The sequence below is a fragment of the Solanum stenotomum genome, chromosome 5, assembly GCF_019186545.1.
Source record: "Solanum stenotomum isolate F172 chromosome 5, ASM1918654v1, whole genome shotgun sequence".
Lineage (NCBI taxonomy): Eukaryota > Viridiplantae > Streptophyta > Magnoliopsida > Solanales > Solanaceae > Solanum > Solanum stenotomum.
Genome location: NC_064286.1, coordinates 59,995,977 through 60,016,005, shown reverse-complemented (window position 1 = coordinate 60,016,005; position 20,029 = coordinate 59,995,977). Strand labels below are relative to the sequence as shown.

Sequence of the window (20,029 nt, the reverse complement as noted above, 5' to 3'; positions counted from 1 at the left end):
GGGGGGGTTGTTAATGGATATGGTCTCTAGAGAAGTTGTTTAAGTGTTGTCCGTCAAGGTATCTCTTTTTTTCCCTTTGATATGAATGTCCATTGATTTGTGCCCTTACTGATCGAAATACCTTATCCCCGTTTCAGCATAAAGGTTTTTTTTCTGTGTTTGTGTGTGTGTGAGGTGGGGTTGTTAATTTTAATGGATATGGTCTCTATCGAAGTTGTAGAACTGTTGTCCTTCAAGGTATCTCTTGTTTCCCTTTATATTGGTGTATGTTTACATATGGGTCCACGTATTGGTGAATGCCAATTGATTTGTTGCTTTACTAGTCTTAATGCTTGTGCACTTTTAGCAAAAGGGGTTCTTTTTTGGGGTGGTGATGATGGTGGTGGTTGTAATTTTGATGGATATGGTCTGTAGAAGTTGTTTATAATTTATTCAGAGGGGATGTCTGTATAGTTGAGGTATAAGAGTAAAAAATCTGGAGACTTAGCAGTGTCTTTTTTAGCATATAAGTTTTTTTTGGGTGGGGGTGTTGTAATTCTGTTGGTGTGGTCTCCATAGGTCTTTTTTGGAGTTGTCCCTAGGGGAATCTGTATAGTTGTGATCAGATGTTGATTTGGTATGGGAGTTAATTTTGACGTGGTCATCTGGATGTTCTGTTTGAGCTTTACAGTTTATGCATGCGATGTATGGAGATTAAAACCTAGTTTTCTTGGTGTACTTAGATTAGATAAGCTGTTGGTACACGTATTTGTTGGTACAGAGTCTCTAACCATTTGCCACTTGCCCTCAGGGATTCCTGGGTTATTAAGAAAGTTTAGTTTGAGCAGAAGTGATTCTGGGAGTTCCTTTACGCTTAATTCTGCACTGTCTTTATAATTGCTGTTTGATTGTTCAGAAATGATGGAGAGGAGAGCTGAGGTTGTGGCAAGGTTGAAAGCACTTGAGGAAGCTGCAGCCCCATTGATCACTTTTTTGCAGAATTCCAGTGCTGTGCAGGAGTTGAGAGCTGACAAACAGCACAATCTTCAGTTGCTCCAGGAGCGGTACCAGGTGCGTAGATCTAGTTTGGTTTACATGATATAGAGTTCCTTCTTTAGTACTTTCTGTTATATAATTAATAATATACTTGTTAAGGGATCACCAACAAAAGTTGGTCTCTAGCTAATTTTGTGAATATATTTTTTTTATTTGATTAGCAATGATCGATATATTTTCATCTTAGCAAACCCTCTGATTGTTCTACTAAATAATTGGCTTTTACGAACCTGTCCAGATTGGTCCGGACCAGATAGAGGCATTGTATCAATATGCCAAATTCCAGTTTGAATGTGGAAACTACTCTGGTGCTGCGGATTATCTTTACCAGTACCGAGCATTGTGCACAAACAGTGACAGGAGTGTCAGTGCATTGTGGGGAAAGCTTGCAGCGGAGATACTAATGCAGAATTGGGATATTGCACTTGAGGAACTCAACCGCTTGAAGGAAATTATCGACTCAAAGGTAATATTTTGCATATGTTGAGTCGACTATCTGTCTGTTTGAGTATCCAGTAGGAAAAATTGAATGATCCTCAGTTTACCAAGTGTACTAAGAGTGTCACTTGTCTTGCAGAGTTTCTCTACTCCGTTGAATCAAGTTCAGAATAGAATATGGCTAATGCATTGGAGTCTATTCATCTTCTTCAACCATGACAATGGCAGGACACTGATCATTGACCTATTTAACCAGGACAAGTATGCCAACTGTACTTTTGTTGCCATTGCTTATAGATGATTGTTTTCAGTTGCTGCTTCATTTTAGCTTTCCCCATCTTGTTTCAGCTAGTCATCTTTTCCGATACTATCACCTACAGAGTATTATGTAGAGAAATATTTTAGGAAGCTCCGATTACCTAGTTCTTTCCCTTAGTGGGAAAATGGATCCCTGAAAACTAAATGAAAAGGAAGGAAACATGATCTGGAGGGTCAGAAACACACTGTATTTTATGTTTTCATACAGCTGAGTTATGTTTGAAATATAATTTTCTTATTTCAAAATGTTTGAAATTTATATTGCTCTTCTTTTGTGGTAACATACATTAAGATGGTATTTCTTCTTGATGCGTCTCGATTAAAGTAGCTGTTATTTTTCCTTTTGTTGGTAATTGGTATGCAATGGATTTACTTCTTCCCTTTGAGCTTTTCTAAATCATTGAAGTCTTGCAGATACTTGAATGCCATTCAAACAAGTGCTCCCCACTTGCTGCGATACTTGGCTATTGCATTTATTGTCAACAAGAGAAGAAGACCTCAATTTAAGGACTTTATAAAGGTTATTCAGCAGGAGCAGCACTCTTGCAAAGATCCCATCACAGAGTTTTTGGCATGTATTTACGTCAACTATGATTTTGATGGAGCACAGGAGAAGATGAAGGAGTGCGAAGAGGTAAGCTTTTGCGCCTAGTTTATCTGCTTTGATGCATGCTCACATCATAGTTTTATGATTCATTTCTTGCATATCAGAAGTAGAAACTAAACTTTTCTGTAAATAAGTTGTAATTGGCTTTAAGATGATATATGAAGTGAGGATTGTGTTTTGAAAGTAGAGGTGCAGGACTCTTTGCAAATATATGTAAGTTTTGTAGATCTTGGACATCCTAGTTTCTGATACTCGTAGCCAAGTATCTTTAGTATTGCCACAGAGCTCTTCCCGTTAAATGCAGCTCTTTTTACTCATTTTAACACAGATGCTATATGCAGCTAATATTGAATGACCCATTCCTTGGAAAAAGAGCTGAAGAGGGCAGTTTCTCCTCTGTGCTATTGAGAGATGAATTCCTTGAAAATGCTCGCCTTTTTATCTCTGAGACCTACTGCCGCATTCACCAACGCATTGACATGGGGTATGTAGCTAATTCTTCAAAGTCACTTTCTAAGATCTATTTTGGGGTTCCTTCCCACTCCCCATGCCCATAGTTTTTTGTAATATTAGGTATACCCCTTTTGTTTGTTACCCATTGAGAGGGGATGTTGTCAGGGTAGTTTTGCTTAAGAAAGCAGAGTTGTGCCCATTTAATAACCATTTTCTTCCATTTCATAAATGGCAGAGTTCTAGCTGAGAAACTTAACTTGAACCTTGAGGAGGCAGAGCGATGGATAGTGAATCTTATCAGGACCTCAAAGCTTGATGCCAAGATCGACACTGAAACCGGGACAATTACAATGGAACCAAATCAGCCTAATGTGTAAGTTTATATGCAGATGTACCTTGTCGAAATGTTCAATGCAAATTTGATTTTGACCCATTTTAGCATACAACTGATGTTTATGAGCCTTGTCATGTTCAGGTATGAGCAGCTCATCGATCACACCAAGCCCCTTTCTGGACGCACTTACAAATTAGTCAGCCAGCTTCTCGAACATGCACAAACACAACTTGCTAGATAGTTTGGTTGAAGACATTAAGCTCGTGCCAATTTTGCATTGCTCCCGTACCTGATTAACACCTTTATATTCAAGAATGTTTGTTTTTTTTAATGCCTGGATTTCCCTTGGAGGAAATTTTGATATACATGATGAATTATACATCGTTTCGTATAACTATTTCTCGTTATCTTGTGTTGTCTCCATTGGAAGTGGAACGCCTTTGCATTTTTATACTTGTTTTGCCCTGAGCAAATTTGTTTTAGCTGGAGTTTTCCAGGCATTATGTTTCATATGATGCTTTACTCTTCCACTCGCGATCGCTTAGAGCCCCATAGGTTTTCTGAAGGTGTTGACAACACATAGAATCTAGTGTGCTTGACAAGGAGATGTGCATGCATTATTTTTGGTTCAATATTTTGGAAAACATTTCATCTAGTAAACAAGTTCAAAAAATGTGGAAAGAAGTTTACAAGTGATGTTTCATATTGATCATCTTCTTACCCTTCAACACATCTCATCTTTGCCTCTACCGAGTAGCCCTATTTTCTACCACACCCCTACTCTCCTATAGTATTCATATTAAATAGGGGTGTGCAAAAACCGATTTAACCAATAAACCAAATCGAAAAAAACACTATTGATTTATTGATATTGGGTTTATTGGGCTAACGGTTTTTAAACGGTTTTGCAAATTTTTTTTTTTGGGTTATTGGTTCGGTTTTCGGTTTTATGATTTTTGTTAATGGTTAAATCGATAACCCATTAAGACTATACTAAATTTACTAGTCTTATTGTTAATGGTTAAATGATTGTTACTTTCACACTTTTTGTTAATGACTGTTACTTTCATGCCAAATGCTAGAAAAATCATATGGTTTATATGAAAATTGTCAATATAAATATTGAATATTGAAAAAAAAAAACAAAAGAAATTTCAATTCTTATCGTGTATATAATATATATGAGTATTTTCTTATTGGTTAAACCGAAAATCGAACCGTTAAGTACCATAAATCGATTAACCAAAAACCGATAAGAAATATGTTATTGGTTTGGTTATCAGTTTGACATATTTACAAATCGAAAATCAATAAACCGAACCAATAACACATAAAACCGAACCGAACCGACCGATGCGCACCCCTAATCTTAGATTATATACAAATAATTCTAGGATAATAATTTTTGCTTATGATTCGAACATAAGCACTCATATTATGACTTAGCAAGAACGGAGGCGATATTTCAGTTGTACCTTGCATGGAATTATTGAAATATCGAAAACAAACTGCTTCTCATTTAGTCATAAAAAATAGAAGTACCACCTGACCACTTAAGAATGTGCATTTGATTATCTAATTCTTCACCTAAAAACCAGTTTTTCATAACATGTAATTTAGGGATGACAATAGGACGTGGCAGAACTTAAAACCTCAAAATTTTAACCCGTCCCGTCCCGTCCCACTCAAGAATGTACATTTGTGGTCATTCATCTTAAGCTAAAAACTCATATGTACCAAGTCATTGTTGTTCACAGGCTGCTGTCCTTTTGAAAATCCTCTGTCCTGGAGCAAGTATAGCCAAAGGGTCATATGTAGATTTCCTCCTAGTAAATGCTTCCCATTGAGAACCAAAATGATGTTTCCACTCTTCTTGAGTCTTGTGATTTGGTAAATATTGTTTCATTCCAATACGCGTTTTTTCACAAAAACTTAATACCCTTTTGTTCTGATTCATAATATGTTCTATTCCATCCTTTCCTGTTGAAAAAGGCATAGCAGATGACAGGAACGCGATGAGGTAGAAAACATCTTCATCAGGTGTAACCATTGATGTTCCTTTTCTCCACCTGTATCATCCAAGATATATAATTGTTAGGAAAACGCGTATTATCAAGAGATTTGTTAGTTGTGAAGAATGTAGTACTTTGATTTGTTGACAGGGTAGATGAGTATAGGACCATTGCTTGTATCAGTAAGAATCTTCCCAAAAACTTCTTGTGCAAATTCAAGAATCCTGCTTTTTGGTATTAGAAGATTTAGCCATGGATGAGGAACATCCCACAACCCCTTTTCTTGTAGCTTCATCTCGGAGACATGAACTCTATCGAGGAACTCAACGTAGGAGACTTCTGATAGGAACAACGTTGATCGAATATAATGCAACTTTGATAAGAGTATATCAATGTCCTGTAGTAATATTTAGCAAACAAGGTCAATAATTTACTGAGTTATCGAAACCTGGAAAAGTTTACTGATTTTAATGTTTTTTTTTTACCTGATCAGGACTGTATGTGTCCTCTGGATTGAAGTATTTGGCAACTTCTAAACAGAATAAAACTCTGCCTTCTGAACTAAAACTGCTAGCTAGAAGTGGATCTTTAGGATTGAAAGTAGACCTCCAGTTATTCAATAATCCAGTGCTGTTTATGATGACGAATCCTTCGATATAGTCAAATGTATTCTGAGATGATATCAAGTTCTCTTGATCATTCGAAAATGTAGCAAAATCTGAATACAATACTCTGATCCACTTGACCTGTGAAGAAAATAGTTATAGCAATGCTGAATGAGCTTGCTTTTCTTTTCATTTAGTCCTCAAAGTTGGCACCAGTTTTCATTTCGACACTTTAACTAAGGTTAGTACCTATCAAGCACTCACAACCTTAGATAAAGTCACACAAGGGATGAGATTGGAGTGTTTGATAGGTACTAACGTTAGTTGATATGTCAAAATGAAAACTGGAGCCAACTTCTATTGACGGTGCCTCAAAGTTGGCACCAGTTTTCATTTCGATTAAGGTCAGTACATATTGAACGCTCCAACCTCAGAAAGTTACATGACGGATGAGGTTGGAGTGTTCGATAGGTATTGTCCTTATTTGGCCTAAAGTAATGTTACTTCTTTGGTTTTGGGAGTTCAATGTCTACCTGCTTTGGTGCTGTTTCAAGAGCAATTCTTGCCTTAGTTATAATACCAAACTGCCCTAATCCTCCTAGTACACCATGGAACAAGTCTGCATTCTGCTCCTCTGAACAAGTAATCACCTCTCCTTTACCTACAACAAGATAGATGTCAAAGGTGACACACAACGACCAATCCTGAAAGACCATTTTTCGTCTAAGGATGTCTAATCGTTGCACCAATCATTTGAGGGGAGGCAGGACACACAAATTAGCTAGAAATCTAAAGAACATAAGATTAGTTTATAAGCACACCAGACGCGTAGATAAGCCAAAAAAGGTGTTTATAAGTTAGTTTGATCGACTTATAAGCTTATCCAAACGTTTGTTCACGAACATACCAGTAACAACCTCGAGTTGGTAGACGTTATTGATCTGTGGTCCGTGCTTAAAAGCTTGTCCACTGATTCCAGCATTAGACAAAGTTCCACCAACAGTGAGGTGAAGATAATCAGTCCAAGATTTAGGTGCAAGCCCAAGTTTAAGACTTTCATGCAGGACATTTATCCAAAGCTCTCCAGCAGAAACATCAACATAAGACAATTCCTCAATCTTGAACTTCATTTCTAGTTCTTGAAGTGATTTCATGTTAATAACTAGTCCTTGATAAGCTTGAGCTTGGCCTTCTAAAGAGTGTCCATTGCCTCTAGCAGCAACAGTTAACTCTGTTCTAGTACCGATTTCGAAGACATGTTTTAAGGTGGATGATATATCAAGAACAGATTTTGGATACAAAATTGCTAATGGAAGGAAATGGCATCTATTGCCAAAGTCTTTAGCTGCATGATTTAGTTTTTCAAAACTAAGGTACCCTTCAAGTTTTAGTTGTTTCAATGATAGACTTGAAGTGTTAGTAAAATGATGATTACAACATATGTTACTTTTATTGTTTGAACAAATGAAGAGTATGAATATAAGCAATTTTAGAAGTATAAGCTTTTGAATAAAGAAAAATTGGGTTGGTGACTTCATTTTTTTTTATCAATATATGTATTGAGAAAAAAAAAATGGTAGTTGAGGGAACAAAGAGAAAGATGTTTTTGCCTTTTTTTTTGTGATAGTATAGAGAGTTGTTTGAGTGGATTAAGAAATAAGGTGTTGAAGAGAATATATAGAGGAATATTTGAGATGTCATTGTCAATGTTGGGCATTTGTGGTCAAGGATTATCATGTTTTTATTGTTTGCAAATGGAAAATATATGATCAAATATTGGCTTTTTTTTTTTATTGAAGAGGATAATTTCACCTATTGTTATGAGTTAGATTTGAGATTGAGTTAGGCTCAATGTCGAGTTCTTAACATTGTATCAAAGTCGAACTTATATGTGTTCTTGATTTATCTGATATTTGGGCCCACTCTTTAGATGTCGGGAATGAGAGTGTTAGATTGTCCTACATTGGTTAAGGTATTGTCTCATTATATGACCTTCTACGATTCTCACCTCATGAGCTATCTAGTCTTTGGAGTTGATTTAATTAACATATACTAATATATTAGTACTTTCCACTATATCAAGCATTGGGTGCGCGGTGCCGAGAGTGTTAGATTGTCCTATATTGATTGAGGTGGTAAGTTATTGTCTCCTTATATGACCTTGTGTAGTACTCGCCCTATGAGTTATCACTATATCAAGAGTTGGGTGTGTGGGGCAGAGAGTGTTAGATTGTCCTATATTGGTTGAGCTGATAAGCTATTGTCTCCTTATATGGCCTTGTGCAGTACTCGCCCTATGAGTTATCACTATATCAAAAGTTGGGTGCGTGGGTCCGAGAGTGTTACATTGTCCTACATAACATTTGTTCATGTAGTAAACTATTGTCTTCTTATATGACTTTGCACAATTCTCGCCTCATGAACTAATTACCTAGTCCTTGAGGTTGATTTAACACCTATTATTAGTACAAGCACCACAATGTTCAGTTCTCTTCTTATATGGACTTGCACAATAGTCGCCTCGTGAGCTACCTAGTTCTTAGGGTCTAGTTGACCTCTGTTATTAGTACTTTCCATTGTATCAACTACCATTTAACAGTTTACTGTCTTATTTCTCTTTTGAGCAAAATTATATCTGCAACTAAGAATCTTTCCAAATTAGGTGATGATATGACACCATTTAATTTATAGAAAGTCATTTCTATATGAAATTGATAAGTTGTATTTTCCATTAAGTTTAAGTCATCTGCGATCCCTTAAAGTTGTCTGCATATTTCACTTGAACACCTTAACTGAGACTTGTACCTATTAAACACCTATATAATATTTGAATTGATACCACTTGAGCACTTTTTGCTTACCTGGCACTTTGAGTGTGATTCACTGCTGATGAGCGCGTGAAAACATATAATCAGACATTTTTTAAATTAAAAAAATCTCTTTCTTCTTCCTTGCGTTGGTTACCACCACTTTCTCCGGCCGTTGCCATCGTCGGTGCCATCATACATCTTTCTTCTTCTTTCATTTTTTTTCTAGCTACTTCAATTCCTTAACCATCGATCAGATTTGCCATTATCGCCGCCAGCACATTCGTTTCTTTCTCCTCATTTAAGCAATCACCATCATTTCTACAATTAATGTTCCGATCTATGAAACATTATTTTACTCTAAAAATTTATTTCTTTTTTAATTATTTTTTAATCTAAATCTTTCATAGTTGATTTACAATGTTACTATTAAAGTTTTTTTTTTTTGTTTACTTTTGAATCTCAATATTTTGCCATTGTTCATACAAAAGAAGAAGAAAAAGAAATGGCGGGTGGATTGGTTCTGATGGGCAACAAGGGAAGAGTGTTTGGTGGGTGGGTTTTATAGGGTGTACATAGATCGATTTAGTTTGTTTTTTCATTAAAAAAACTTGAATCAGTTATGTCGGTTTATTAAATTTAAAAATCAAATCAAACAACACAAACTTGGGTTTTTTGGTTTTGGTTTTAAACGGTTCTTTAGGTTTTTTTCGGTTTTTTATAACTATACGGTATTTGAAAAAAAGATCAAATATTTTTTCACTTACATGTGTGATAAGCTAAATTTAAAAAATGTTAAATGAATATAAATTTTTGAAAAGATGGTAAAATTCACATGAGTACAAAATATATTTTTTGAAATATCAATGCTCATTATGTTAAATTAATAAGATTAAAGGCTAGAGGTGAAAACAAAACAAAATATTTACAAAGTAAATTGCTAACTTCGAATTTGAAAAACTATAACAATATAATTGTAACTTCGGATCTTAATACAAAATAAAATATTTACAATTTTTACAAGCCCAAATTTGAAATAAAATATATAAACATTGAAAACTATAGACTAACTAAAAATATTAACCAAGTAGATTATAAATAATATTTTTTATCTATAAATAAAATAAAATTATATATATAATATTTACAAAATTTTACAAGCCCAAATTTGAAATAAAATATATAAACATTGAAAACTATAAACTAACTAAAAATATATCAACAAAGTAGATTATAAATAATATTTTTTATCTATAAATAAAATAAAATTATATATATATATATATATATATATTATGTTGGTTTGGTTTGGGTTCAGTTTGACGTCGGTTTTTTTTTCAACCGCCAAACCAATCAAAACAAACCACAAATTGATTTATTTTTCGGTTTGATTTGGTTCATCGATTCGATTTGACTTTACGATTTGGCTTGTACACCCCTAACCGCAGATGACTTAAGCCTTTACATTATGTTCAATGAATCATACTATGTATCATAGACTTGTATATTATGGCTACAATTATTTTCTCACAAACCTAACCACAAATCGATTTTTTTTTCAGTTTGATTTGGTTCGTCGATTCGGTTTGACTTTACGATTTGGCTTGTACACCCCTAGCCGCAGATAACTTAAGCCTTTACATTATGTTCAATGAATCATACTATATATCATAGACCTATCTATTATGGCTACAGTTATTTTCTCATTCTCAAGTTACTAGATCTAAAATTTTGAAATTTCTCTTCACATGGATGTGTACTACTGTTTAATATATTGTGTCATCTTCAAGATGACCTTTTTTATATATATAGTCATTCATCCACTAGTATTATGTCAGATATATAGAGATGTTTGATGGATTTTAGTGGTTATTTGAAAGCCTAAAAATAGGGAGGCCCCTACTAAGTTCATTTTGATTTTAGAGTTAGTGTAGTGGTGGTCCTGATCATGTCGTTCCGTAAAAAGGCAGTTCGATGCACTAAGTTTTTGATTCAAAAAGGTCTATTGTAAGTAGTGTACATTTCTGTAGAAGACTGTTTTCGTAATTTGAACTCATAATCTCCTAATCACATGACAATGATTAATTTTATCAGTTATGCTATGACTTCCGCTTTGATCTTGTCATTATGTAAGAAGCATAAACAACTTATGTAAGGTTTTTAGATATAATGGATTTAAAAATTAATATAATTATGATTCTTAGGAAAACATGAAAATGGATTTGACGTTGGTATATATTGTGCAATCCAATAGATTATTTTTAACAAAACCATAGTTTATCTATTATTAGGATTTCATGATACTTTTCTTTGAATATGCATGCTATTTTAGTTGTAAGTCCTTCAAGCATTGATCATTATTTGAAATTTATTGGCCTAACTAATCTAAATACACATTATTTGAAATCTATTGACCATCTAATATTTAAATTGAATTCACGATATTGAAAGGGTATATATATAATTAGCTTTCCCTAATACATTATTCCTAGGCTAGAATCTAATGAGACCTCTGATTAGTTAATTTGAACTACATATTTAGTTTAAATTGATCTAATTTTTTGATACGCTGAATTTGAGAAGAATCATTAACTTACCCGTCCAAACTTAAACGGATTGGACATGACAAATCATATGGACTAATTTTCACAGCCTTATGCTTACAAGGTTAAAGAGTAACCTGTGTTGATACTGTTTATGTGGGGGCCTGGCACCATAAGGAAGCACAGCAATTTGCTTGAAAAAGACTAATGGTGCGTTCTGTTCAGAAATAACTTTCAATTTTCTTATTCCCAGTGAAAATCGAAAAAATAAGTTTTATAAATAAAATTCTACAATAATTATATCCTCTCTATCCTCAAACACGCCTCATCTTCATGAATCCCCCACCCCTATCATCTCATATTGCTACCATTAGCCCACCTTCCATAATATTTATCTATTTGGGAAACACATTATTATTATTATTATTTTGGGATTTTTTTTAAAAAAAAAAAAACCTACTCAATAAATAGAACTTTTGATTAATTTTCTAGTCTCTAATAGTTAAGGGATTGATGGGCCTAAATATCAAATAACCAATTTTAAAAAAAAATTGTATCGAAAAATCCAAATAAATATCAATTTGTTCAAGAGAGAAGTATTAAAAACACCCTCAAATTTGGCGCAGATTATTGGCTTCATCTCCGAACTATTGATAGACTTAAAAATACCTATATAATATTTGACGAACTAAGCTTAAATACACCCCTCCCATTCCATACACAAAAATGTGTCATTCACGTGCTACATGTGGATTTTCTTATACTGATGTAGTATATATATCTATAAAATTGAAAAAATAAAAATAAAAGGATTTTTTTATTTCTTTAATTTAATTAAAAAAATTAACATAAAGAAATAAAAATTAGAGGCGTTTGGTATAGTTCGGTATCTCACCTCTCTTCCCGACCAAAATAGGAAGAAACAGAGTATTGTAGCCATTGGAAACTAAAAATTGAAGGACAAAATAGAATTAAAAAAACAGAACAAAAAAGTCTGATGTGGCATTTTTCTAACCTTTTTCACGCACTAAAAAAGAAGTGTAATCACTTGCTATGCCATGTGACACGGAAGGCGAGTATTTAAGCCTAATTCGCCAAGTATAAGGGTTTTTAAGTTTGTCAGTAGTTTGCTCTGCCCCAAATTTGAGGGTGTTTTTTTATACTTCTCTTTGTTCAATTAATTTCAATCATTTTTTGACTAAATCATAAAAATCATAATTATATGTGCTTGACAGTCTACCATAAGTGGGACTTCACAATTTTTTTCGAGAGCTATACAAGGAGCCTACAAACTAGACAAGCAACACATTCCATCATTTAGAGCTAAAAGGCCCGACTACCACAATTTATACTAAGCACTTAAATTCTACTCCTTTCATTTCAATTTATGTGACACACTTCAGATTTTGAGATTCAAACAAGTCTATTTTTATTGTAAGTTTTTAATATATTTTTAAGTATTTTGAATTGTCAATTATTGTGACTTATAATACTTTTAATAGTTTATAAATATATAAATTTCATTTCAATAAAATGAATATTTCATGTGTAAATTTCTTATCAAACTTCAACTGTTTGACTCTCCAAAAATGAAAAGTGTCGCATAAATTGAGACGTAACACTTACTAGTCTATTTTCTTGGAAGCTCAACTTGTACATATAGGAGGAATATATTATATATAGTTTCTTAGTTTCACTTGTTTCATATTTTGAATAGATCAAATTGTATAAGATGAACAAAGTTCACTATTGTTTTAAAAATTCAAAAGTAGTTGCAAAGTTAGGATTTTCACTTCGAGGTTCAAAAAACATGAAAAAGTAAACACATGAAAAACTAATTAAAATGAAGAATTCATTATCGATATACTATTTATACATTAAACATAATTTTAACCATATATAAACAATATAATTTTCTATCAAAAAAAATTCAAATAAACCCCCTCAATCTTATCTGGATCCAGCCCTGCTCAATAGGTTAGGTTTTAGTCACCCTCCGTGTGACAACAACAACAAAGAAAAAGATAGCCAGCCTAAAGTTGTATGAATTGGCAAATGGCCTCAATGATGTAATAAATGGTCTGTTGCGGCTATAACTGTCAAAGCGGAATTAGAATTTTGAGTTTACAAGTGTTAAATTCTAAAAAGATAAAGTTATTAGATTCATGATAAATTAATCATACATATTAAGTGAATTTTTTGAACTAGATTGTATAATTAGCAAAACTAGCTCTGCCACGACTATAAGATAAACACCCAAAGTTATGATAAGTGTTACTCTAAGAGACAATATGATTACATATGTGACATTTTCAGTACAAATCGTGTCCAAAATCCATCACACTCTAAAAGGAAGAATATTAATACTCTACCTTTTTTGGCCTAGATCCTATATTTATGTATGTTTAAGAAATTTAATTAATAAATATATATAAATATTAAATTACAAATCAAGTTAATCAAGTGCACTTGATGTCACTATCTAAAATTCTAAACCTATAAATCTTCTATTTGTCTTAGCTTAGAGCTAGGGAGATCGTTGACCTATTGAACTTGATCGGAGTGAGCCAAAAAATATAATGTAAAAAGACTAAGTAGGAGGATCGTATGTTAAAGGAGAAGGATGAGTAAGTAGAGAAATGGGATTCAATAATATAATTGTTTTCAACAAATTTAAAGTGATAAAAAATAAATTGCAATCACAAAAATATATGAAGAAAAAAGAATATTCTATCGATAAATAGTGTTTTCCGAACGTAGGAGGCTACATATGATCTCTTGATGAATATCGCATGAATTTATATAATTTTCAAGATGCCTCTTCAAGGAAATATATATTACTTTATAGGTACACATTTAAATTTAGGGTAGAGTAGCATTCAAGAACCCTACTGAAATTGAACTCATCTTATAGAGTCTTAGATAAATTTTGATATATACCATAATGTTAAGAGTAGAGGCGAATCCAGAAAGATCAGTAAAAAATTACACGATATATAAATAAGACTGATTTATATTTCTTGGAATAAATCATTTCCATTTCTTGAATAATGAATATAAAATGGTTGGTTTCTTGATTTGGTTGAATTCTATTTCTAGGTCAGAGTGTACTTTTAGAAAAAATTGCCTGTAATCCACTAATTGCCCCATCAGCATAATATATAAAGACCGGTTTATATTTTTTCTCATAGACAACATCATTGTGACTATGATATCTTATTTGATCTAGTAAACGCGAAGATAAAAAAAATATTAAGTGATTTTTTTCATCTGTTTAATTTTGATATATAGAGATAGGGTTGGATGTTCAGTAATTTGGTTCGGTTTTGATTTTTTCGATTTTCGATTTTTGTATCATGTGTATTGAATATCTAACCGAATTATTTCAGTTCGATTCGATTTTTATTATTTTGATTCTGTTTATATTATTTTGGTTCGATTTTTGTTAGTTCGGTCGTTATCGCCGGTCGGCTGCTGCAGTGCTGCGTGCTGCGTGCTGCCTGCCTGCGTGTTGGCCTGCAGCGTGCTGGTCGGCTCGTCGTTGGCTTGTTGCTAGTCGGCCGATCGCCGGAAGTGGGAAAATAAAGTGAATGTTGTGCGGCTATGCGGCTAACTTGCTAAGAAAAGATTGAAAACAAAAATCTGAAAAGTGAAAAGTTTGAAAAGTAAAAGGCTAAAAGCTGAAAAGTGAAAAGTTTGACCTAATTTTGTCTATATTTTTATTATTTAATATTACTAATTAATACAATATTAATAATATTATAAATATAATATAATATATTTTGGTAAATTGAAATATAGAATAATACAAAATTACATACCGAAAATCGAATCGAAATATCAAAAAATACAAAATATATACCGAATATCGAATCGAAAACCAAAATACCGAAATAATTCGGTTAGGTTCGGTGTTTCAGTTTTCTGGTGTTTATGCCCAAGCCCTATATAGAGAACGTTTAGTACTTTCTCTGTCCCTAATTACTTGTTCACATTTTCTTTTTTAATTGTCCCTAATTACTTGTCCATTTTGACAAATCAAGAATAGACAAAATCTTTTTTACCCATTATACCCTTAATTAATTACTTTGAAAATAGTAAAACTAATTTTTAATTCATCCACTTCATAATTAATAGGGGTAAAATGGTAAACTCACTATATCAATTATTATTTTCTTAATAGGTGTAATAATTCAAAAGTGAACAAGTAATTAGGGACAGAAGAAATAATATTTATATTGGTAGAGGATATCAAATATCTCGTGCAATTAACTAAAGTATACCTAAATTGATCTGAACATCACAATTATTTTTTAAAAAGAAAAACTCTACAATCCATTAATGATTGAAGTATTTATTCTGTGGCACTAAAGGAAGCAAATGATAATTTTGTAAGAATCTGTGGAATTAATGAGCAAAAACATCAAATATTTTTTTAAAAAAAACATAGGGAAAAAGGTCTGAAAAATACTTTTAACTTTGGTCAAAATTGTTGTTATGATACCAAACTTTATGGAGGACCTTTTACCCTCTGCACTATTTAATAGTGTATTTTAAAGGTATATATGTGTCCACGTGGACATCATAAATATTGTATCATTATAAATAGTAACGTATCCACATGGACACATATACAACTTTAAAATACACTATTAAATAGTGCAGGGGATAAAATGTTCTCCATAAAGTTTGATACCGTAAAAATAATTTCGATCAAAGTTAGGATATTTTTCAAATCTTTTTCCAAAAAAAAATACGGAGTTACATTATTGCTTATGCTGTTAAAAAGGATACAATAACTTAAAACAATACTGATTATAAAAAAAATATATAGGTTTTTTTTTTCTTTTTGACTATTACTAGTATTATATTTTATCAGGTCACTCAAGAATCTCCTTGTCAAGTTAATTTCCACAATATGATATTGTCTGCTTTTAATCCATATGATTTTTTCCAAAAAAAATAATTAATTAATCTGGAGATTCATTGTGTGTCATCTGCATGATTTCCTCCATCTCCAAACTCATCTTGTTGAATTATTAATTGTTGAATGAAACCAATCGAAAAATACTTTTAATAATATGATTTTCCTTCTTGGATCAAGCGTGTTATTTCTTCAAAGAGCCTCACACACCACTAAAACATTGATTCACCTTATTATATGTATATAGCTTTGTATTCTCTTTAGCTATCAATTTGAGATTTTATTCATACTCCGAACATTATTATATTATGTTATAATTTTGTATATTGATCTTTTCAACTATTAATACGAGATTTTATTCACACTAGCTAAGCAAGTAGCAACACTAATTGGTTCCACTTGTTGAGGTAGTCAACATATGCTGATGGTTGAGATTGAAAGTGTTTTCTAGGGTTAATTTCTGCCTTCCATTCTCTTAGTGTTTGGAAATCAAGTCCACATCGATATAATGAAAGTGAAGGACCCACGATAATGACAGAACGTCCTGAATAATCGACTCGTTTACCAAACAGAGTCTCACGAAATCTTCCCTCTTTGCTTTCAATTACATCAGAAAATGACTTGTAAACTCTATTATGACCATCCTTCATTGGTTGTCCCCGGATTCCATTATCAAGAAGTGTATCCACGGTTGGCAATTTGGTCAGAAAGACTCTGAATATATATATATATATGTTGATTGTCACAATTTATTCGCACCAAATATTTATAAATTCTTAAAGAATTAAATTGTATCTATCGTTGATATAATTATTTTTCATATCATCTCGCCATCAAAAGAATATCCATAGGTAATCTTGTATTCATTTGTTTGATCGATATAAACATCACATACATATAGTTTTTTTATCGTTCCTACATTAAGATAGGAAAAATATATCGTTTGAAGATGAAGCATAGTATTAATAATTTCATTCTTCTTTTTTTATGTTTTATATTTCTATTAAATGGGGTTAGTATTTCTTGAATGGCCTTATGCTGATGCAAATTAAAAAAATATTATAATGTCACGAATTAAACGTTTTTCTTCATGGTTTTACAACTTATAAATTATTATAATAATATATGCCATCATCATCATTAATTCATTTACAATAAATTGGTGGAGGGAACTACTAAGAGATTTATGTACCCCACATAAAAAAGCATATCAAGAAAACTTTTATAGTGAAAGCAACTCAAGAAGCTGGCAAACTATATAGGGTTACTAATAATTACCACCACGGGATCACTTATTCAGAAGTTTCGGATTCAAAACTTGAAAATGAAACTGGTTTTTGATAGGGAGAGTTTCTCCATAATGAACTTTATACGATGTGGATCTAAATTAGAGGTGATCTTTAATTCTAAACTTAGAAATGAAACTGTTTTTTTTTTATATATAAAGAGCGTTTCTTCCTTAATGAACTTTATACGACATAAAATCTGTATTAGTCAGGTTAGTGGATATGGACATATACCAGATAATTATTATACCAAAAAACTAGGGATGCTGTTGATTATAACTTAGTGTTTTCCCACAAGACCTATATGGTTGGATTTGATACCTCTTTTTGGGTACAATATGCTAGAATTTTGGGTGATTTTTTGAAGACTTTTGGTGCCATTACCAATTTTTCATCCCCTCTTTTTCTTACCTTTCCTTATCTATAAATATAAATAGAAATATATGTATTATTGTGTATCAGACAAGATAGGACCCGTAATCAAATTTCACGTGAAGATCATCTAAAAAAAAGAGACATTGTTTTTTGCAAGATTATCACTCATAGAAATCTTCATGATAGGTCAATTTAGGTTATAGTATCCCTAATAGAGGTCGCAATATATTTTTCTCTAGCGGTACTATTTAAGTTAATGTCGTTATATTCAGAGTTGCTAGAATATTGGTTTAAATATTCATATTTATTATTATCATAAAACATAAAATATGATATAGTGACAATTATATTATTGACATTAAATCCTTTATTTGTTATAGTGGTTCTAGCTAAATATTGAGAATTAATTACCACTACTAAAAGATCAATATTTACCCATTGAAATTTCTTGTAGAAAATGTATGTCGATTATTTTTATAAATATTTTAATTGAATTAATGAGAAAAGATTAATAGTAGTATTTTCACATGAAAAATTTAGAAAGTTTATCAATATTTTAATGGGAATATATTTTTCACCATGCGTTTTTTCCAATGAGATAGTTCAGTGAAAAATGGATGAAAAAATTATTATTTTATAACACAATTTTTTCATTAATATAATTCACAGTGAGAAAAGTCTCTATTTCTAAGGGATTATTTGGTAGCTGGATAAGAAACAAGTTATTTATGTATTAATTTCTACATAACTTGTATGATGTTTGATAGGTATATCGGAAATAAATTATTCATGCATAAATTAATACGATGTTTGGTTAACAATTTAAAAATCCGCATAACTAATACATATATAAGTTATGAATAACTAACCTTTGCATAATTAATACCGCACAAAATAATACATAAATTCATTCATTAATCATCACTATATTATTATTACTTGCATAACTCTAATCAGCTACACGATATGCTCACTTCATGCTTCATTATTTGTTGGGATAAAATAAAACAAGCGTCTGCAAAGAGTGTTTTGTGTGGGATGCAATAAATTTTAGCCAATAAGAACATTGAAAAGACTTGTTAAAAGTGGATGTCAGGTAAGATATTATCCATTTTGAGATATAACAATATCAAAGGTATTTGTGACTACTTTTAGCAAAAAAAAATATAGCCATTTAGAGAAGATGAAGAGACATTTTAAAAGTTTTAAATTGGTAGGGCATGCAATCCAGTTAGTTAATGGACTTTGTAATTCAAGGCACATATACTTTTGTAATACAAGTTGTGTGTCAACACCAAATTGTTTGACCCCCCTTTGTGGAACTTCAACCAATGCTTGTGTCCTTGACAAGTGGATATCTAGTACATAGTACATACCACACATAGAGAGGGTACTTCAATTAATTTTAGGGAAAAAAAACAAATATACGCCTGAACTATCGTAAATGATATGAAAATACCCTCCGTCATATTTTTGGAATCGATATTGATGTCTCCGCCATCCAAAAATTAGAGTATATATGCCCTTCACTCTAACAGAAGACTAAATAGGGACACGTGACACAATTTTATCTGTCGATTCGATATTTAATAAATGTCTTAGTTTTTTGGACGGTAGGGGCAAAATTTCCCAAAAGTATGACGGATGGTATCTGCATACCATTTACGATAGTTCGGGGTATATTTATTCATTTTCCCTTAATTTTATAAGGTAAAAGGAAAAGACTTAAATATTATGTTATCGAGTTTTAAGAAAAGACTCATTTATGTCATTCGTTAAAAGTTTGATTCATTTATGTCATTTCCGTTTGAGAAAGGGCTTATCCATATCATTATTTGATAACTGAAAATTGTTCGATTATAATTCGATCACGTCATTAATTAAATTATTTTTTAAAAGGAAAACGACTCAAATATGTCTTTGAATTTTGAGAAAAGGTTCATCTATGTCATTACAGTTAACAAATAATTAATGATATGGATGAACCTTTTCTCAAATGAAAAATAACATAGATGGACCACACTTTTAATGCATGAATAACATAAATAAGCTTTTCTGAAAGTTTGATTGTCTATTTGAGCCTTTTCATGTTGAATTAATATAGATGCTCACAAGTCATTCCAAGTTTTTAGGACAATATTATTTATTTATTAATCACCAAAATAAGAGTTAGCAAACTAACTTATTTTAATTTTCACGAAAATATGTTCCTTCCTACCAAACACACCCCTAGGCTTAATGTATGTTCCAACAAGATCCTTTTTAATATAATTGCCTTTGAATACTCTTGGT

The 20,029-nt window shown here is 32.0% G+C and overlaps 2 protein-coding genes across 2 annotated transcripts in view; one reads left to right on the top strand and one right to left on the bottom strand.

The window, feature by feature from the left end:
• LOC125864669 (eukaryotic translation initiation factor 3 subunit E) overlaps window positions 1–3,587 on the top strand; it is a 4,214-nt gene extending 627 nt beyond the window's left edge. The window contains exons 2-8 of the mRNA XM_049544695.1: window positions 896–1,050; window positions 1,274–1,501; window positions 1,613–1,734; window positions 2,206–2,425; window positions 2,740–2,882; window positions 3,087–3,224; window positions 3,327–3,587. Coding sequence (XP_049400652.1) covers window positions 896–1,050; window positions 1,274–1,501; window positions 1,613–1,734; window positions 2,206–2,425; window positions 2,740–2,882; window positions 3,087–3,224; window positions 3,327–3,426 — 1,106 coding nt within the window. The 3' untranslated portion in view covers window positions 3,427–3,587. The remainder of the gene's footprint in view (window positions 1–895; window positions 1,051–1,273; window positions 1,502–1,612; window positions 1,735–2,205; window positions 2,426–2,739; window positions 2,883–3,086; window positions 3,225–3,326) is intronic.
• A 1,095-nt stretch (window positions 3,588–4,682) lies between these two features.
• LOC125864667 (cytokinin dehydrogenase 1-like) lies at window positions 4,683–7,430 on the bottom strand. The gene is made up of 5 exons (XM_049544693.1): window positions 6,710–7,430; window positions 6,336–6,463; window positions 5,683–5,943; window positions 5,332–5,594; window positions 4,683–5,254 (listed from the first exon to the last, which is right to left on the bottom strand). Exons 1-5 carry the CDS (start codon window positions 7,338–7,340, stop codon window positions 4,927–4,929), a joined length of 1,611 nt encoding a protein of 536 aa, XP_049400650.1. The 5' UTR covers window positions 7,341–7,430; the 3' UTR covers window positions 4,683–4,926.
• Between the last annotated feature and the right edge of the window lie 12,599 nt (window positions 7,431–20,029).